This window comes from Meles meles, chromosome 6 (assembly GCF_922984935.1).
Source record: "Meles meles chromosome 6, mMelMel3.1 paternal haplotype, whole genome shotgun sequence".
NCBI classification, from domain to species: Eukaryota; Metazoa; Chordata; class Mammalia; order Carnivora; family Mustelidae; genus Meles; species Meles meles.
Window position 1 is genome coordinate 6,686,036 of NC_060071.1, and position 19,862 is coordinate 6,705,897.

The 19,862-nt window shown below is 42.6% G+C and overlaps 1 protein-coding gene across 4 annotated transcripts in view; it reads right to left on the minus strand.

Moving 5' to 3' along the window:
* FANCI (FA complementation group I) overlaps positions 1–19,862 on the minus strand; it is a 95,620-nt gene that overhangs the window by 66,764 nt on the left and 8,994 nt on the right. For 2 of the 4 annotated variants that reach the window (XM_046007598.1, XM_046007601.1), the window contains exons 1-3: positions 16,750–17,305; positions 13,529–13,631; positions 2,892–2,964 (exon numbers count right to left, since the gene is read on the minus strand). In XM_046007598.1, the coding sequence (XP_045863554.1) occupies positions 2,892–2,964; positions 13,529–13,612 (157 nt within the window). In that variant the 5' untranslated portion in view covers positions 13,613–13,631; positions 16,750–17,305. Of the gene's footprint in view, positions 1–2,891; positions 2,965–13,528; positions 13,632–16,749; positions 17,329–19,862 lie in introns of those variants that run through there. The other 2 variants (XM_046007599.1, XM_046007600.1) reach the window with 2 other exon arrangements.

Sequence of the window (19,862 nt, forward strand, 5' to 3'; positions counted from 1 at the left end):
CATGAACAAATCTTAAATGCATTTTGTTAGGTGAGTGAACACAGATCAAAAGAGCTACATGTTGAGCGCCTGGGTGGCTCAGTGGGTTAAGCGTCTACCTTCAGCTCAGAGCATGATCTCAGGGTCCTGGGATCCAGCCCCACACTGGGCTCCCCGCTCAGTGGACCCTGCTTCTGCTTTCCCTCTGCCTGCTGCTCCCCCTTGTGCTCTCTCTGTCAAATAATAAATAAAATCTTAAAAAAACAACAACAACAACCACACACACATACACAAACCCCAGCTACATGTTGTGTGATTATATTCACCAAACATTCTAGAAAAAGCAAAACTGTAGGGACAAAAAAAACCCAGGTGAGTGGTTGACGGGCTGGGGGAAGGGAAGAGGGCAACTGCAGAGGGGAGGCCTGGGGGGTTTCAGGTGATGGGATTATCCTGCAGGATCCTGGAGTGCTGCGTACAGAATCCGAAGTACTGCCAAATGCATAGAACTTGATAGTCCAGAGACTGAGCTTTAACATATGCCCATGGAAAAAAAAATCATCCCAAGGGGTGCTCAGTCAAGCTCTCTCTCTGATGAATAAATTCTAAAAAATGACGAATAAAATCTTAAAAAAAAATAAATAAAAGGCATCCAATTTGAAAAACAAGTAAAAGTATCCCTATTCATAAATGACATAATCATGTTTATAGAAAACCCTAAGGTATACTCAAAAAAATAAATTGTTAGAGGGCGGCACCTGGCCGGTCAGTCGGTGGAACATGTGACTCCTCTTGATCCAGGGGTCGTGAGTTTGAGTCGCATGTTAGGAGCAGAGATTCCTTTTTTTTTCTAGATTCTATTTATTTATTTGACAGAGAAAGAGAGCACAAGTAGGGGGAGCAGCAAGCAGAGGCAGAGGGAGAAGCAGACTCCTCTCCAAGCAGCCAGCCTGATGCAGGGCTCGATCCCAGGGTCCCAGGATTAGGGCCTGACCAGAAGGCAGACGCTTAACCAAGCCACAAAGGTGCCCCTTTTGAGATTACTTTAAAATAAAATCTTATCTCAGCGTCCTGCGATTGAGCCCGGCATGCGCTCTGTGCTAAGTAGGGATCCTGCTCCAGATTCTCATTCTCTCTCCGTCTGGCTCTCCACCCACCTGCCCATTCTCTCTCTCTCTCTTTCTCCAAATAAATAAATTTAAAAATACAATCTTAAAAAAAAGTCTACTGCATTTCCATATACCAACAATGAACAATTAGATGACTAAATTAAGAAAATTCCATTTACAATAGCATCAAAAAAATAGAATACTTAGGAATAAATCTAAAAAAAGCAGGTATAAGACTTATATTCTGAAGATTATAAAATACCACAGGAAGAAATAAAGAGAACCTAAGTAAATGGTAAGGCATTCCACATTCATGTAATGGAAGACTTAGGCTAAGATAGCAATATTTCTCACATTCATATACAGCTTCAACACAATCCTACTAAAACCCCAGCTTCCCTTTTTTCAGAAACTGACAAGCTAATCTTAAAATTCATATGAAAACACAAGGGACCCTGAATACCAAAAAATCCTGAAAAAGAAAAACATCGTTGGAGGACTCAAACTTCTCGGTTTTAAAACTTACAACAATACGGTAATCATGACAGTGTGGTGCTGACGTAAGGAGACATACAGATTAAGGGACCAGAATCTTGAGTCTAGACATAAGCCCTCACATTTCTGGGCAACTGATTTTGGGTAAGAGTGCTCGTGAAAACAAGACAAGATGAAGTTGGACTCCCACATCACACCACATACAAATATAAACTCAAATGGATCAAAGATCTAAATAAAAAGCTGAGGCTATAAAACTTTGAAAACAAAACATGGGTTTAAATCTTCATGACTTTGGATTAAGCAATGGTTTCTTAGATAAAACACTCAAAGAACAAGCTATAAGAAAATAAAATGGACGTCAAAAAACTTTGTGCTTCAAAGCATACTATCAAAAAAGAGTGAAAAACAACCGCGAATGGGAGAAAATGTTTGCAAATCATATATTTAATAAGGGACATGTACCTAGAACATATCAAGAACTATTACAACTCAATAATAAAGAGACAACCCAATTTTTTTAAGTGCCTATTATCTGAATAGACAGTTCTCCAAAGAAGATGCAGAAATGGCCAGTAAGCACCTGCAAGATGCGCCACATCATCAGCCCTCGGGGAAATGCTTATCAACACAGCAGTGAGACACCACCCCCACCCCTAGTACGGCTACCCGGACGAAGACAGTAACAAGGCTGACAAGGATATGGAGAAACCATCATCCTCCTTCAGTGCTGGTGGGAACGTAATATAGAAGTCAACCAAGATATTCCAACCCCAGAGCTCCTTTGCCCAGGTACTAAACATTGCTGTTTTCTTCTCCACAATTCTTTTTTTTTTTTTTTTTAAGATTTTATTTATTTATTTGTCAGAGAGAGAGAGACAGAGAGAGAGGCAGAGGCAGAGGGAGAAGCAGGCTCCCTGCGGAGCAAGGAGCCTGATATGGGACTCGATCCCAGGACGCTAGGATCATGACCTGAGCTGAAGGCAGCCGCTTAACCAACTGAGCCACCCAGGCGTCCCTCTTCTCCACAATTCTTAAAGCACAAGTAAACCAAAGTGCATTTCACGAAAACGCGTCCTTCATAGGCCCCCAAACCAGCGACAAAATCTCAAGTATCCACTTGAATCTCATTAAGTAAAATTATTTGAGTCCGTAAGACAAGAGGCTGTTTGCCTTAGTTGACTTTGTGAAACCCAAAACACAGAAAAGTCTCAGTGCGGCTTCAAACAGTAAGAAAAGCAGCAATATGTGTCCAAAGTAAACAAATCTAATGAACCCAGGCGGGTAGAAGGGGGCATGAATTATTACCTTTGAAGATGGCTCGCAGGAGTGCTCCTGCGGCTTTTCCTTTCACGGCCTGATTCTGGAGGAGATTAGCCAGCTGCAATGAAAGAAAGAAGAACCTTCAGGTTTCTGGCAACAATTTCCCTATCCCAATGGCCTGAAGTCCCGATATGAATCATCTGTCGGGTTCACCCCCTCCGGAGACGTCAGGTATCATACATATCAGGGACTTAGGGCAGCACAGAACTTAACAGGATGCACGGCTGTCCAGACTGAAATGTATTTGTATCTTCACTCTGTAATGTCTAAGTACAACAGAACCAACTAAAGAGAAAAGAGCATAGTGATAGGATACTCTCTCTCTCTTTTTTTTTTTAAATAAGTCTTACTCCTTCCATAGAGAATGGCTGGGGGGGGGCACTTAAAAGTGAAAGAGGGGTATGTTAGGAGACTGCAACAGTGTTCAAAAGTGAGAGATGGTAGTGGCCTAGCCCAAAGAGCAGTGGAATATTACTGGTTGGACTGTGCCTGCACGCCCCCCCTTCAAAATTAATGTTGTTAGGGCGCCTGGGTGGCTCAGTGGTTTAATTTTTTTTTTTTTTTTTTTTTTTAAAGATTTATTTATTTATTTGACAGAGAGAAATCACAAGAGAGGCAGGCAGAGAGAGAGGAAGGGAAGCAGGCTCTCCGCTGAGCAGAGAGCCCGATGTGGGACTCGATCCCAGGACCCCGAGATCATGACCCGAGCCGAAGGCAGCGGCTTAACCCACTGAGCCACCCAGGCGCCCCGGCTCAGTGGTTTAAGCCTCTGCCTTCAGCTCAGGTCATGATCCCAGGGTTCTGGGATCGAGCCCCGAACTGGGCTCTTTGCTCAGCAGGGAGCCTGCTTCCCCCTCTCCTCTCTCTGCCTGCCTCTCTGCCTACTTGTGATCTCTGTCAAATAAATAAATAAAACCTTAAAAAAAAATTAATGTTGGAGTTCTGACCTACAGGACCTCAGAATGTGACCATATTTGAAAATAGAGCTGTTGCAAATGTAATTAGTTGAGGTCATTACAGTTGGTGCAAATATGACCATCCTCATAAGAAACGGAATCTTGGACAGAGACAGATGCGCAAGCGTGCTGGGTGAAAAACGAAGGCAGAGAGCAGGGTGACGGAAGCTCGGGAACACCAGATTGTCAGCCCCTGGGAGCTCGATGATATTCTCACCGCCACAAAGAAACCACACTGCCAGCACTTTGATCCTGGACTCTGAATCTCCAGCCAGAAAAATAAATTCTTATCATTTAAGGTACTCAGTTTCTAATACTTTTATAGCTGGCAGCCCTGGCAAACTAAAAAAGAAGTAGACTAAAGATATATTTGACAGCTCAAATAAGTAGGACTTTGCTGTGGTCTGAATGTTCATGTCCCCCCTAAAAGCACATGTTGGAATCCTAATGCCCGATGTGATAGTATTTGGAAATGGGACTTTTGGAGCTAATTAAGTCTTAAGGGGAGAACTCTCAGGAATGAGTCGGGTCAATTAAGAGATCCCACAGAGCTCCCTGGCTCCTTCCACCATGTGAGGATACAACCTGAAGTCTGCAACCCAGAATAGGGCCTTCCTCTGACGATACTGGCACTCTCATCTCTGAATTCTAGTCTCCAGAACTGTGAGAAATAAATGTTCCTCATTTATAACTCCACATATGAGGTAGAGCATATAATTATCTTTCCCTGTGACTTATTTCACTTACCACAATGCCTTCTAGTTCCATCCACATCATTGCAAATGGCCAAAATTTCTTTTTCTTTTTTATTTTTTGACGGCTTAGTATTCTATTGAGTATATATACCACATCATCTTTATCCATTCATTTGTCAAGGGGCATCTGGGCTCTTTACATAGTCTGGCTATTATGGACATCTCTACTGTAAACACTGAAACCCTGACACTTCTTGCAACACTTTCAGTTTCATTAGAAAGCAGTGTGGCATGGGGAAAAAAAAGGAAACTGGACCTAGAATCAGATGATAATTCCTGGCCATGCCATTTACCGGCTTCATGATCTCAGTCAAGTTACTTGACTATATGTGTCTCCATTTCCCTACCTCCAAGGACAGTTAAGAAGGTTCAATTAGAGACACACAGAGAATTAATTCACAGATGCTCAATGAGTAACTCTCTTCCACTCCCTCTGTCCTTTGCTCTCCTTCCTCCCTCCACTTACATGATCTCTCCTCTTCCTTTTTGACTTTATGCTTTTTACTGCATTTTAAAACACAAAAGTAAACGAAGTAAGATTCTGTATCCTTGTCGTTTCAGACGGCTTTAACATTTTCCTTTTAATTGGTAGACTGCAACTATCAAGTTAACGGCACAGTCCAGATGCAGACTTTTTTTTTTTTCCTAAATAGAACAGCCCTCATTTTGCAATGTCTGATGTTTTCTCATGATTATACAGAGTTTATGCATTCCTGGTCAGAACACAGGTGATACTGTGTCCTTCTCATAGCATCACACCTGGAGTCATGTGATGTCCATCTATCCCTCACCGGTAATACTAACTCTGGTCACTCAGTCAAGTGTTTTGCTTCATTTTCCCACTTCATAGTTACAACCAGTGAGCAGTTTGTAGGGAGACACTTTGACCATGCACATATCCTGCTCCTCATCTAGTTTTCCCCTTGTATAATGGAAAAGCCCAACGACAACCACAATTACCAGGTTATCAAAGTCAATATCACCAGGAATGACATAGACATCATGAGCCCAGCAATACAACACACTTGGAAAAGGCAAGGCACCATTTCTGGGGTCCTTCTACCAGGGATGAATGACCTCAATCCAATCATGAGACACACCAACTGAGGGACATTCAGCACAATAACTGATCGATACTCTGCAGGGTTATCAAGATCATGAGAACCACAGACAGACTGAGGAACTGTTGCAAACTGCAGAAAATCAGGGAAAAATAACAAGTGCAATGTAGTATGCTGAGTGGGATTCTTGGGGGGAAAAAATGACATTAGTGGAAAAACCACCATACAGAGTTTGAACAGGGTCTTTAGGTGTGCTAACGGTATTGTGCCCATGTTAATTTCTTGATTCTTAAAATTCTGACTAAGGTTATGTAAGATGATATGGGAGGGATACACAAAAATTTTCTGTATTATTTTTATAACTTTTCTGTAAGTCTAAAAGTAGCTCAAAATAAAAAGCAAAAAAACAAAACCAAAAAAAAATTCCCTGGATTTAGCACCCACTGGTTTCTTGCCTGATCCAGTCTTCATCATGACAGCTGCAAAATGACGATTTTCTAATGCTAGCACAGTAAGCAAGAGACTGTCCTTCTCCCCATTAATTTTTTTATTATCAGTATGGAGTCACAGATTTATTTTTCAATGTCTTATAATTCATAACTGAACTTAATTATTTTGATGTTCTAACAGTCTCAGATCTAGGTGATGGAACCCCTCCGAGCTAGCTCGTATGTCCTTGTGACTTGCCCTCATCATTTTTTCTGAGCACTTCTTTACTTTCTGGCTTAGCAAGATGTTCCACGCTCATTTTGTATCTGTCAAGCACCCCTCTTAAAATCAGCCATTTCTCGGGGCGCCTGGGTGGCTCAGTGGATTAAGCCGCTGCCTTCGGCTCAGGTCATGATCTCAGGGTCCTGGGATCGAGCCCCGCATCGGGCTCTCTGCTCCGCAGGGAGCCTGCTTCCTCCTCTCTCTCTCTGCCTGCCTCTCTGCCTACTTGTGATCTCTCTCTATATCAAATAAAAAAAAAAAAATCAAAATCAGCCATTTCTCTGAAAAGCCCTGGTTCCTTTTAGTGGGGAATGATTATTAGAGACCAAAGATCTCATTCATGGCTGTGCTTGTTACTACCGTGGCATCTCTGGTGCCATATCTTAGTTCTTTCAGTGAACAGAGCTTTAAAACGCGCGCGCACACACACACGCGCGCGTGCCCACACACACACACACAGAGGTATGTATACGTATATGTAAATACATACAAATATACACGTGTGTGGATATGCATATATGTCATTAAGTTCATATCAGCACTTCATTTCTAATTTATCCTCACAGGGTTCTTTCTTGCCTTCCTATATCCTGTATTTATCCCCTGTACCACAGTAAAATTGCTGACTCCCAACCTCAACACATTTACTGAACTCTGCATTATATCTAAAAATCATTTCAGAAGTGCGTTGCCCATATCATCACATTAAATAATCCTTTTCTAAAAAGTTCACAGTTTATTTGTATTTCTTCCTTCAATCCTCTGCCCAAGACAGAGAGTATATAGTCAAATACTTGGATTAGCTCTTTTTTTTTTTTCCCCACCTCCCTACCATCAGTAAGGTTATGGAATTCTTCCTCGGTTTCTTTTTTAAGAATACACAGATATATGTACGCTTTACTCCCTTCTTAAAAGGTAAAATAATACACATTTTTCATTTTGCCTGTTTAACTTAGTATCTTCTGGAAATCACTATCAGTCCCTATTGAACTTCATTCTTTTTTACAGAGTCAAAGAACAACCTCGTGCATAATATAATTTCATGTTGTTGGAGGTACATCTTTAGGGTAGTCCTAGAAGTGGGATGAGTGTTGAGGGAAAATGTATTTAAGTAGTTTTATTAAATAGCATCAAATTCTAATCATGGTCTTACCCATTTCTGCATTCCTACCAGCAGTGTATGAGTGACTGTTTCCTCAATGAGTGACTGTTTCCTCAATCTCACCAAGAGTATATAGACAAGATGTTCATTTCTTTCCCTACTCTGACAGATAAGAAATAGGAGCCGTTTCATTTTAATCTTTATTCTCTTATGAGCAGAGCATCCCCCCACCGCCGCCACGATTTTATTTGTCGGAGAGAAAGAGAGAGTACAAGCGGGGGGAGCGGCAGGCAGAGGGAGACGCATGCTCCCCACTGAGCAGGGAGCCCCATGCAGGACTCTATCCCAGGACCCTGGGTTCATGGCCTGAGCCAAAGACAGACTTAAACCAAGTGAGCCACCCAAGCGTCCCTGGAGCATCTTTTCTTATGTTCACAGCCGTTTTTATGTCTTTCTGTGATTATCCTCTTCATTCATTTTGCTCTTTTTCTATGGGCTTTTTGACTCCCCCAATTATTTTGAATTATTATGAATTAGGGATATTAATCCTTTATCTGTGATAGATTCCAAACATGTTCTCCCAATTTGTCATTTGTGTTTTGATTCTGTATTCACTTGTGTTTTGATTCTGTATATGGTGTTTTTGGTCATGTAAATTTTACTTATGTGTAAATTTACCTACAATCTTTTACTATATCTAGATTTTGAGTCCTAGAAAAGCCTTCTCTGCACTGAAATTAAAAAGAGGAATCGGGGCGCCTGGGTGGCTCAGTGGGTTAAAGCCTCTGCCTTCGGCTCGGGTCATGATCTCAGGGTTCTGGGATCGAACCCCATGTCGGGCTCTCTGCTCAGCAGGGAGTCTGCTTCCTCCTCTCTCTCCTCCTCTCTCTCTGCCTGCCTCTGCCTACGTGTGCTCTCTGTCTGTCAAATAAATAAAATCTTTAAAAAAAAAAAAAAAAAAAGAGGAATCTCAACCATTTTCTTCTGATATTTAGATTTAATTTTTAATTCTAATTTTTAATTTTTAAATCTAAATAAGATTTAACAGAGATTTAATAAGATTTTATTAAATCTAAATAAGATTTAACAGACTGAGCCACCCCTGGCACTCCAAATTTTTTTTTACATTTAGACCTGATTCATGTGGAGCTTATTCTTTAGCAGTATGTAAAGAATAAACCTAATTTTACCTTTTTTTTCCTTCTAAATGGCTATCTAGTTTCTTCTAAATGGCTGTCTCAACACCATTTTTTTTTTTTAAGATTTTATTTATTTATTTGACAGAGAAAGATCATAAGTAGGCAGAGAGGCAGGCAGAGACAGAAGAGGAAGCAGGTTCCCTGCCGAGCAGAAAGCCCGATGTGGGACTCGATCCCAGGATCCTGAGATCATGACCCGAGCCGAAGGCAGTGGCCCAACCCACCGAGCCACCCAGGCGCCCTCAACACCATTTATTAAATACGATCTTTGCTCCATTGTTTGGAATACCACTTTATCATACACTAAATTTTATATGTAGTTGGGTCTATTTTGAGACTTTCTTGTTATTCCATTACCTTTTCTTTTCTTCATGCACCAATACCACATTGAATGAGCGAGGATTTTTGGTACATTCAGTATCTGGTAGGGCTGGTCCTTCCTCAGGGATCTTTGATTTCAGTGTTCTCCTAGCTAGTCTTGCCTATTTTTTTATATGAACTTTGCTTCTACTACGTGTAAGAAATGTTATTGATTTTTCCAGAATTTTGTACTCCGCTACCTTGCTGACTTCTTGCTGTAGATGGTTTGACCACAGGTTCGTCAGGGTTTTCTGGGTGTACTAGTATGACATCCGCAAAGACAGTTTCGTATCTTTTTTGCCTATCCTATGCCTTACATTGTTTTCTCTAGTTTAACTGCATTTGGCTAACAGACCGGGACAATGTTAAATCGAGGTGGAAAGAGCAAACCTGCTGCCTGGCTCCTGGTCTCAGTGGTCTCATTATCATGCCTCTAGGGTTTCCGATGAAGATGCTGACTTTAGGATATGTTTTACCATGGTAAGGAAACAGGCACCTACTCCTATTTTCTCAAGGAGTTTTTACCAGGAATGGGTGAATTTTGTCAAAGACATTTTCTAACTTGTGAAGATAATCACAAGGGCTTTTGAGTAACATACTTTCTAACACTGAACCAACTTTGTTTTCCTGGAATAAATTCCACTTGATGACTGATTTTCTTTTCATCTGATATTGGAATATGTCCCCTAGTATTTAAGATTTTTGCACTAATGTTTATAAGTGAAGATGCCCTTTAATTTCCTTTTTCTATGCTATCTTTATCAGGTTTAAAGTATCAACATTATGCATCTAGAAGTTTTCCTTATGTATATACATTTTTTTCCATGTTATCTATGCTGTCAAAAAATTCTGTAGCATTGAGACTATCTCTGATTTCTGATTTCTAAGAGTTTGGTGGAAGTCCCCTGTGAAGTTATCTGGGCCTGGTGTTTCTGTGTAAATTAACTGCTGAACTCTTTTTCTTCATGTAAACTGGTCTCATTAAGCTTTCCATCTCAAACTGGGTCAATTTTATTACACTCTACGCTCTTAATTATCCGTTTCCTCTAGATTTTCAAACTCATTTGCATAAATGTGTACAAAGTAGTGTCTTAGTATATTTGATATTCTCTCTTCACTAATAATTATTTCCAGGTCACCTGAGTGGCCTGGTTGGTTAAGCATCTGACTTCAGCTCAGGTCATGATCTCGGGGTCCTGGGATCAAGTCCTACCTTGGGCTCTGGGAGGAGTCTGCTTGTCCCTTTTCCTCTGCCCCGCCCCGTGTTCATGCTCTCTCTCAAATAAATAAAAATCTTTTAGAAAAAGGTTATTTTCCCCTTCTCATTTCTTACTTTGTACATTTGTGTTTACCGCTTCACTTTCTTGATCAGATAATGGTTTTAACTATTTTTTTCAAAGAATTAGGATTTTGATGTATTAATTTGATTTACTGGTTTTCTGTTCTCTACTTGCTTAGTTTCCAGTTTTATTTTAGTGGTTTCCTCTTTGTGTCTTTCTTTTGTTTACTTTGCTGCTCTTTCAAGAATTTATTTTATTTCTTCTTAACTGATTTTGGTGATTTTTAAAAGTATTCCAGACTGATATGTAGCGTTCTCATTATTTTTCTAGAAATCCTCTGATTTCTGTTGGTATATTCCTTTTTATCAAAAAATTGTTTAGAAGGTATTTTACTTCCAGGTAGAAAAACCTTTCTGGGGCACCTGGGTGGCTCTGTCAGTTAAGTGCTGACCCTTGATTTGGCACAATCCTTAAAATAGGATTGGGAATCAAGCCCTGCATTGGGCCCCATGCTCAATGGGGTGTCTGCTTAAGACCTTTCTCCCTCTGCCTCTCCCCTGTCTCTCTCAAACAAAAACAAACTACCTTTTTATTTATTTCATTTCTAATTTCTAGTTTTTACTGAGTTGTGATCAAAGAGGGTGGTTTATATATTTCTACCTTATAGGACCTATCAACGTTTTCTTTGTGCTCTAGTATAGGACACAATAATCAATTTTTGCAAACACCTTACACGTTTAAGAAGATATATATGTATTTCTTTAAAGATCTATTTTTTTAAGTAATCTCTACATTCAATGTGGGGCTCAAACTTACAACCCCAAGATCAAGAGTTGCATGTTCTACTGACTGAGCCAGCCAGGTGCCCCGAAGATGTGTTCTCTTTTATTAAAGTATTCTCCCCATGTTTTAAATACTCTTCATATTTTCCATCTCTTTGCAATCTTTGTTTTGTTTAGGTATCTTAAAGTCTGTATTCCACTTCCACTAATTTCCTCTTTAGCAGTGTTTTGTCTACTGTTAACCATCAAGGTTTTCACTTCTAGTTTTCTCATTGTTTTCCAAATCGATCCCTTATTTTATGGATTCTATTTCTTCACTGACATATGTGAATATGTTAAAAATCATATTAAATAGTTGTATGAAATATAACATCCCTTTTATAGTCCTCTAGTCTCTCTATATCTTCGAATGTGAATTTTCCCATTACTGGATATGTCACTCTGTCTTGTCACAGGCTTCTTTTTGTGTTTTATACTTTTTTATTCTAAGTATATCTTCTATGGACATTTTATTAACTAAAAATGTACATATTGCTAGAATACTTAACAAATTTGTAGAAGATATTAAAAAATGACTAATATACTGGTCAACAAAATCAAGATCCAAAAAGATCTTGACAGTGAAATGAAATTAATTTAAAAAGATAATTAACAGATATAAATGTAAAATTTTGTATGTGGTTTCTAAAAACTTCACTACAGGAATTCAGAGATGATGGAAACCAGCCTAATATCAACAAGTGCAAAAATAAGTTGGGGTTTTTGGTTGCTTGTAAGAGCATGAGATATGATATTGTGGTCAAAAAGTTGATTCTGCAGGAATGGAAAAATAACAGAAATGTTAGTCCATTCTACTCTAGTGGTAGAAAACATGTTAAGTCCTGTGCTCAATTTAAGTATAAAACTTTTAAGGAAATGGGGGCGGCTGGGGGGCTCAGTGGGTTTAAAGCCTCTACCTTTGGCTCAGGTCATGATCCCAGAGTCCTGGGATCGAGTCCCGTATTGGGCTCTCTGCTTAGCAGGAAGCCTGCTTTCTCCTCCGCCTGCCTCTCTGCCTACTTGTGATCTCTCTGTGTCAAATAAATAAATAAAATCTTAAAAAAAAAAAAAAAACTTTTAAGGAAATGTTAACAGAAATGTTCAGAAGACTGTGTCTACATTGGTGAAGAAATTTGCTAACACTTATTCAGTACCTATTAGATATTAGATGGTTTCTGTGCATTAACTCATTTCATCTTTACAAAAACCAAGAGATAGGGATAGTTCCTTGGGATAAGCAAGAATCAGAGAAGTAATTCACAGTATCTACTTATATCATGAATTTTGTTCTAGTTCTTAGTTTTACTTACAATGTTAAAACCTCTTCAAACTCCTTCTGGAAGCATTTAAAACACAAATTCTAAATCAATACATTAATTAAAAACTGCCTTTAACCAAATCATAAATGTCTATAGAATGTTTTAAGCTGAAACTTATCCAGTGGGTTGTCTCAAAAAGGTACTGGAAAACCAATCCTACATAACTAAAAACAAAAAACAACAACAAAAAAACCAACTCACCAATCAAAAACAGAGCCAGAGCCCATCCCTGCATCGACTCCCAATTAGTGTCACATATTAACAGAGACTACAAGCTAGATTTTACCTAGCTTCAATGACCACAACACAAGCATGCAAAACTCCCTTTAAAAACATAATACTCAAAGTCAGACATATATATTAATGTTTAAGGTTAATGTTAAACAGGAATTCCTTTCCAGCAGGAATCTGAATAAGCTGAGATCACTTACTATGGAAAAAGGGAAATATATCAGGAGAGTAAGAAGATTCAAATATAACTTAAAAATATTTTACTGCTTATAAACTTATTTTAAGGGAAAATATTAATCAAGGGGCGCCAAGAGACAAAATGTCTCATATCATAATTACAGTCAGGATATTATCTTCAAATAGGATTGTCGTAAGAATCTAAAAAGTACACTAATTTATGTATATACAGTTGCATAAATGTTTAAATGTTATATAGTTGTAGACAAATGTCTATTTGTTGTCTGTTTCTCTTCCTCTCCCCCATTTCTTCACATCTGAATTTTTATTAAATAAATCCTTGTCTCTTAAGGAGAGTGGAGGCAGATGAAGTGGTAGAATAATTTTTCTAGGGGCGCCTGGGTGGCTCAGTGGGTTAAGCCTCTGCCTTCAGCTCAGGTCATGATCTCAGGGTTCTGGGATCGAGCCCCGCATCGGGCTCTCTGCTCAGCGGGGAGCCTGCTTCCTCCTGTCTCTCTGCCTACTTGTGACCTCTGTCTGTCAAATAAATAAATAAAATCTTTAAAAAAAATAATTTTTCTAACATGTCCTTTGAATTTGTCATCATGCTTGACATTTGGTTTCAGCAATACATGCTTCTTTATACTTACATCATCTTCTTTGAGGGTCTGAAGAAATTTCTGCAGTCTATCTGGTGTTTTTTCTGCTGCTAGAGATATTATTTTCTGGTCCATTTTTGCACATATGAAGGAACTGTAAGGGAAAGTGTCAGAGCTGGATGATACTTTCAGAAGTAAACAAGCTTGATTATTTTCTTTCCCTGTTAACTATTTCACACATATTATAAACCATGTACACAGTGGATTCTCATTAATATGAGTACGTGATTTTTTTTTTTAAAGGTTTTATTTATTTCTTTGACAGAGAGAGAGGCAGAGAGAGAGGAAGAAGAAGCAGGCTCCCTGCCTAGCAGAGAGCCCGATGTGGGGCTCGATCCCAGTACCCTGGGATCATGACCTGAGCCGAAGGCAGAGGCTTTAACCCACTGAACCACCCAGGTGCCCCTGAGTACGTGATTCTTAGCCAAACCAAAATAATCTGGGGAATTCCCTGGAATTTTCATATTAGAAACCTGTATTCTAATCAAGTAGTTCAACAATTTTTGCCCACATTTTTATGTTTTTTTAGCATCTACCTAGCACACTGCCTAAAACAAAGCTGCTACATAATAGTATATCAAATAATTATAAACATATACATAAGAATATGTATTATAACTTTATAATAATATTTGATAAGTGAACACATCAACAACACTGTAAATACAAAGTGCCAATTAAATGGTATAACAACAGGGCACCTGGGTGGCTCAGTCAGTTAAGCATCTGTCATTGACTCAGGTCATGATCCCAGGGTCCTGAGATTTAGTCCTGCATTGGGCTCCCTGCTCAGTGGAGAGTCTGCTTCCCTCTCTACCCCTTCCCTAGCTTGGGAGCGCTCTCTCTCTAAAAAATTTTTTTAAAAAGGGTATAAAAAATGAGAAGTTAACAAGATTAATGAAATAGATGTGTGCCTAGAGGTCAAAAAGGCTTCCCAGTAGAGAGCTTGAACTGGAACTTAGAGATTAAATTTAGATAGTCAAGATAGCCAGATGGTGTACTTTATACACTACTGGGAAGGAGAACGTCATGAACAAAGGCTTTCACATAAGAATCTGAAAAACCTATTTAGGGAAAATGAAGGACAGAGGTTTGAAATTCAAGTAGGGGAGCAATGAGTACACAGACTAGAAAGATAGGCTGGGAATAAATGTGCAGGATTTTTTTTTTTAAGATTTTATTACATAATCTCTACACCCAATGTGGGGCTCGAACTCACAATCCCAAGATCAAGAGTTGCATAGTCTACCTACTGAGCCAGCCAGGCGCCCCTAAACTGTGCAAGATCTTAAATGCCAGACTAAGGGATTCAGATTTTATTCTATAAATGATGACAACCAAAATTCTTGAAGCAAAAGAAAATCTACCTGATTCAGATTCTGCCTGTTTCAGACTGAACAAACGTTTGAGCAAACAATCTGGCATCAACACCTAGATTAAAGTGGGCAGAGAGTAAGGACAAAGAGCAGAGACTCGGAAGTTACGGAGGGCTGTTTTGGTGATGGACACAAAAGCCTGCGGTGACTCTGGGTCGTGGAAAGGAAGGGATGAAACAGAAGCCTACTGGGAGGCAGGATTTAGTGAGCAGCTATGGGAGTATTATGGGAAGGGGGGAATTGCACACTGGAGCTGCAAAGAAGACCTGCTCCCCCTCCTGTATTTCTTCTTGTCTCCCATCCCCATAAAATGCCCCACCCTCCACACAGCTACTGAAACCAGAAGCCTGGAGGACATTCTTAATAATTTCACTTTTGTCCTTCACATCCGCTGCAAGTCCTGGCAATGTCACCCCCTAAACCTCTCTCGAATCTGTCCACTTCTCAGATCCACTGCTGCCACATCACTCCACAGCCACCAGCATCTGTCATCGGAACGACTGCAAAAGCTTCCTAACTTGTCCCCCACACAGCAACTAAAGTAATCATTCCGAAACACAAACCAGAGGAAGGGGCTGACCCTCCTTCCACCTCCGATCCTCACCTTAAAACGCCTTAGAACCCTTCCACAGCTCTCCTATCGGTCCAAGATCCAGACATCAGGATAAAAAAGCCCAGCAGGGTGGGGCCCGCACCTAAGTCCCCTTCATCACTATATACTCCTTGCTCTCAGTCCTTCCAACTCCCAGGTTCTCCTGCCACAGGCCCTTACACTTGACTTTCAGCCTAGAACTTCTATACATACCCTTCCTTTCATCCTCTGCCCCTCAGTCTTTTAATTTCTACTAATCCTTCCGATCTCAGCTCAATCTATCCTTCCCCAGAAGCTAAGGCTAGGTTAAATGTTCCCCCATTTTTTTTTTTTTTTCAAGATTTATTTAGAGAGAAAGAGCAAGCGAGCAGGAGGAAAGGGAGAGAGAGAATTTCAAGCTAAATTCCCGCCCAGCCCTACCAGGACTCCATCTTACCACCCTGAGATGATGACCTGAGCAGAAAGGGACTGAGCCATCCAGACACACCTAAATACTCCCCTCTTATATTCTTTCAAGGCAACAGAAATTTCTCTTACGTCACTACACCTTTAACATGACATCTGTAATTACTAGATCAAGAACTATCTCCCATTTGACTACAAACCTACAAACCTCACAAAGACGGGGAGGCATGTCTGTTTTTGTTTACCACTGATCCTCCAGTACTTAATCACAGTACCTTCCTTGTAATAGGTGCCCAATAAATATTTGTGGAAATAAATTACTGAACTCCCTACAATGAATGGCAAGCCCCTGAGCCCAGCCCTTTACATTCATTAATTTGATCCTCAGACCACCCTTGTGAAGCAGGTGTTATTAGTTTCAATTTAGATAAAGATCTTGGGGCGCCTGGGTGGCTCAGCGGGCTAGGCCTCCGCCTTCAGCTCAGGTCATGATCTCAGGGTCCTGGGATCGAGCTCCGCATCGGGCTCTCTGCTCAGCAGGGAGCCTGCTTCCCCTTCTCTCTCTGTCTGCCTCTCTGCCTGCTTGTGATCTCTGTCAAATAGAGAAACGCCTTAAAAAAAAAAGTGTAGATGAAGATCTTTTGGGATTTGGAGAGATTACATAATTGCCCCCAAGGGTCAGAAGGCCAGTAGTGACAGAGGCAGAAATGAAACCCAGGTCAGTCCAGCTCCAGCCCCCAAGATCCCCAGGCGCTTAGTTACTACCCCCGCCCCCGTCAGGGCCTGGGCGGGGTGGGGGAGTGGGGAGGGCAGAGAAAACGCAGAAAGGGCGTACTGACCGAGAGACCTGCAGCCAGAGGGGGAACACTCTGAAATCTATCTCAACAGGTCCATTTGCCAAATTCGGCCGAAAACCGGAGAGGAGGAACTACCAGGCGACTCCGAAGCGCGCGGCACCTCTTGTCCGGAGGCGCAGGGAGCAGCGCGGCTCGGGGACGGGAAACGCGCGGGTCTTCGCGCCGGGACTCCCCCGAGAGCAACACGTAAACACAAACTAGGACGCGAGGCGACTGGCGATGCGGGCCGTGACCGGGCCCCAGAGGAGAAACGGGGTGAGAGGTCTCCGACGCAGGAGCTGAACCCCGACAGAGAAGACTGTAGCAGGAGGGCGGAGAATGCAGCCCGCCCGGGAGTTGGCAGCCGCGGAAACCGCGGGACGCGGCGGGAGACAGGCCGGAGAAAACTCCAGAACGCCAGCTCGTAACAGCAGTGCTCACAGACCCGCTCCCTCTCTAAGGCGCCGAGTGCCTGCGCCCCGGCAGCCCGGAAGCCCCTCCGCACGGTTACCTCGGCCTCGCCGCCACAACAAACTTCCAAAAAGCCCGCTCAACTGCACGCCGCCGCACTTCCGTCACGGGACACCGCAGGCCCCGCCCCACCCGCGACTTATTTCCGCTGTCAGGGCGCACGCGCGTGGGGTGTACCATTAAGGCAGAAGGGGCCGACAGTCCTCGGACGCTCCCATTCCCAGTCGCGGGGAGGCGCAGCGGGCACACTTGCATTCAGAACCGCGGAGAGCATGCGCAGTGTGGCCTGAACGCTGCTGGAGCGTGGTGTTGACCAGTTAACAACCCTTGGTTACTGTTAGGGGAAGAGTGAGCGCCAGAGTGGCAGAATCAAGGCACCTGCAGGTCTTTGCATTGGAAGCACCTGGAAGACAGATGAAGACACAAGAAGTGTACCACTCCTTGTGCTAAGGGAGGTGTCGGTAACCCCCAAGATGTTAAGTCCCATGTGCCAGGGGGCTTTTTTGCAAAACCTCAGCTCTTAGCGCATAGCCTGGCAAAGCAGTAAATAGTAAATATTTGTTAACTGAACAACTAACAGTAGAACAAAGAGCAATGGGGTGGGTTGGGGGGCTGCAGGCAGATTTTTTTAGCTTGAAGGAGTAGCTTGGGCAAAGGGCCTGCCTGAGAGCAGCAAGAAAGCCCCTGACTAGTGCAGGAGGTGAAGGTGTTTGGGGTGGGGGTGAGAACGCAGGAGCTTGGAAGTCCTTTTCACGTCACGGGTAGTGTGGAACAGCAGAAGTGGAAGGACACAGCTGTACTCATTGTAGTAAAGTCTCTCTGGCAGGTGAGTGCTGCAAAGACTTAAAAAGAGATGATGGGGGGCACCTGGGTGGCTCAGTGGGTTAAAGCCTCTGCCTTTGGCTCAGGTCATGATCCCAGAGTCCTGGGATCGAGCCCCGCATCAGAGAGTCTGGTTCCCTTCCTCTCTCTGCCTGCCTCTCTGCCTATTTGTGATCTCTGTCTGTCAAATAAATAAATAAAATCTTAAAAAAGAGAGAGAGAGAGAGAGATGATGGGGGTGGGGAGGACTGAAGGCAGGACCCTCTAGGGGCTACCTTGCCCTGGAAATAGGTAGTTGCAGTGGGGACCGGCGGAAACAAGCGGACTGCACGTGAAAGAGATTAGGAAGTGGAGTGCCCGGGTTTGGGGTAGATGTAGGAGGAGCTGAGGAATATCCAGGCTTGAGTGACAGGCGGGGGTGGGTTGACACTGCCAGGGAAGGGACACAGGGAGCACAGGGAAAACTGTAGGTTTTGGGGAGCGGGTGATGAGGATGCCTTCATGGGAAAAAAATGCTCAGATGGGAGGCATTCAGGGTGGAGCCTGACCCCCAGTCCGCAGGGGTGGGATGGGTCCACTTGGCCAGCACTGGAAGAAACAACCGCTGGAAGAGAAGGATGCCCGTCAGCTGCCCAGGCCTGCTCCTTGCTTATGACCCTTCTTAAGCAACTTTTACTTCTATCACGTTTCTGGCCCAATATTGAGCTGTAATATGTGGCTAAAACACAGCAGCTGAGTTGGAAGACGATTCCTGAAAGGAATCCTTTAGCTTGCCAAGGACAGATGACTTTGCCTCGTCTTCTCCCCACAAAGCCTCCCTTCTTGGCTGCTTATGGGAATGGACCAGACAGCCACAAATGTATGCGGCTGTGCTCATTTGCCTTTTTGAGCGTCCTGGTGTGCATCCCGGGTACATGTACTGAACTGCCCGTGTGTCTACCCAGTGGCGCTGACAGTTCAGTGTCTCTCCTCCCCCTTGTTGCGTGAATGCGTCATCTGTTTGCCATTAGCACGAATAGGTGTTATACATGCGAAGGAGAAGAACGGGACTCAACAGTGTTCTCCACCCTGCTGCAGGATTCCTTACTTTTTTTTTTAAGATTTTATTTATTTATTTGACAGACAAAGATCACAAGTAGGCAGAGAGGCAGGCAGAGAGATCAGAGGAAGCAGGCTCCCTGCCAAGCAGAGAGCCCGATGCGGGGCTCGATCCCAGGACCCTGGGACCATGACCCGAGCTGAAGGCAGAGGCTTTAACCCACTGAGCCACCCAGGCGCCCCTAAACAACAAATCTTACTCATCTGCTTCAACCAACTAGATTCCTACGCTGGGCAGCTGGTGATCCATTAACTTTAGAAGAAACAGCCAGTTAAAAACAGGTTCACAGTAGTGGAACGAAATCTTCTTCAGACCTTGTCAGTAGTTCACATTTGTGTGTTAGGTTATAACTACTGATATTTGCAAGAGTCCAGAGAAAAAGGACAAAGGGAGGCCCCCTACCATTCAGGACACTGGGTCCTGCAGTGTGAAGGGCTTCCTATGTTTGCGTGAAGATCACTTCATCCCCCTAGATCGGCCGTTGGCTACCCTTTGGGCCTACGGTTGTACACACCAGCAGGCCTACCTGGAGAGCGTGACCAAGGAAAGGGCCTGTTGTTCCAGCACAGGAACTGTATACGGCAAGGAAGTGAGTTTGGGGATGATTTGGAAGGTACCCAGAGCGTGGTTTGAAGGAAGGCATGTGGGTTTTGGTGGTTACACTTAAGGTTTCTTGATCCTCCCATCATCTAGGAAGTGAGGGCGACATTGTTTAAGAGAATAA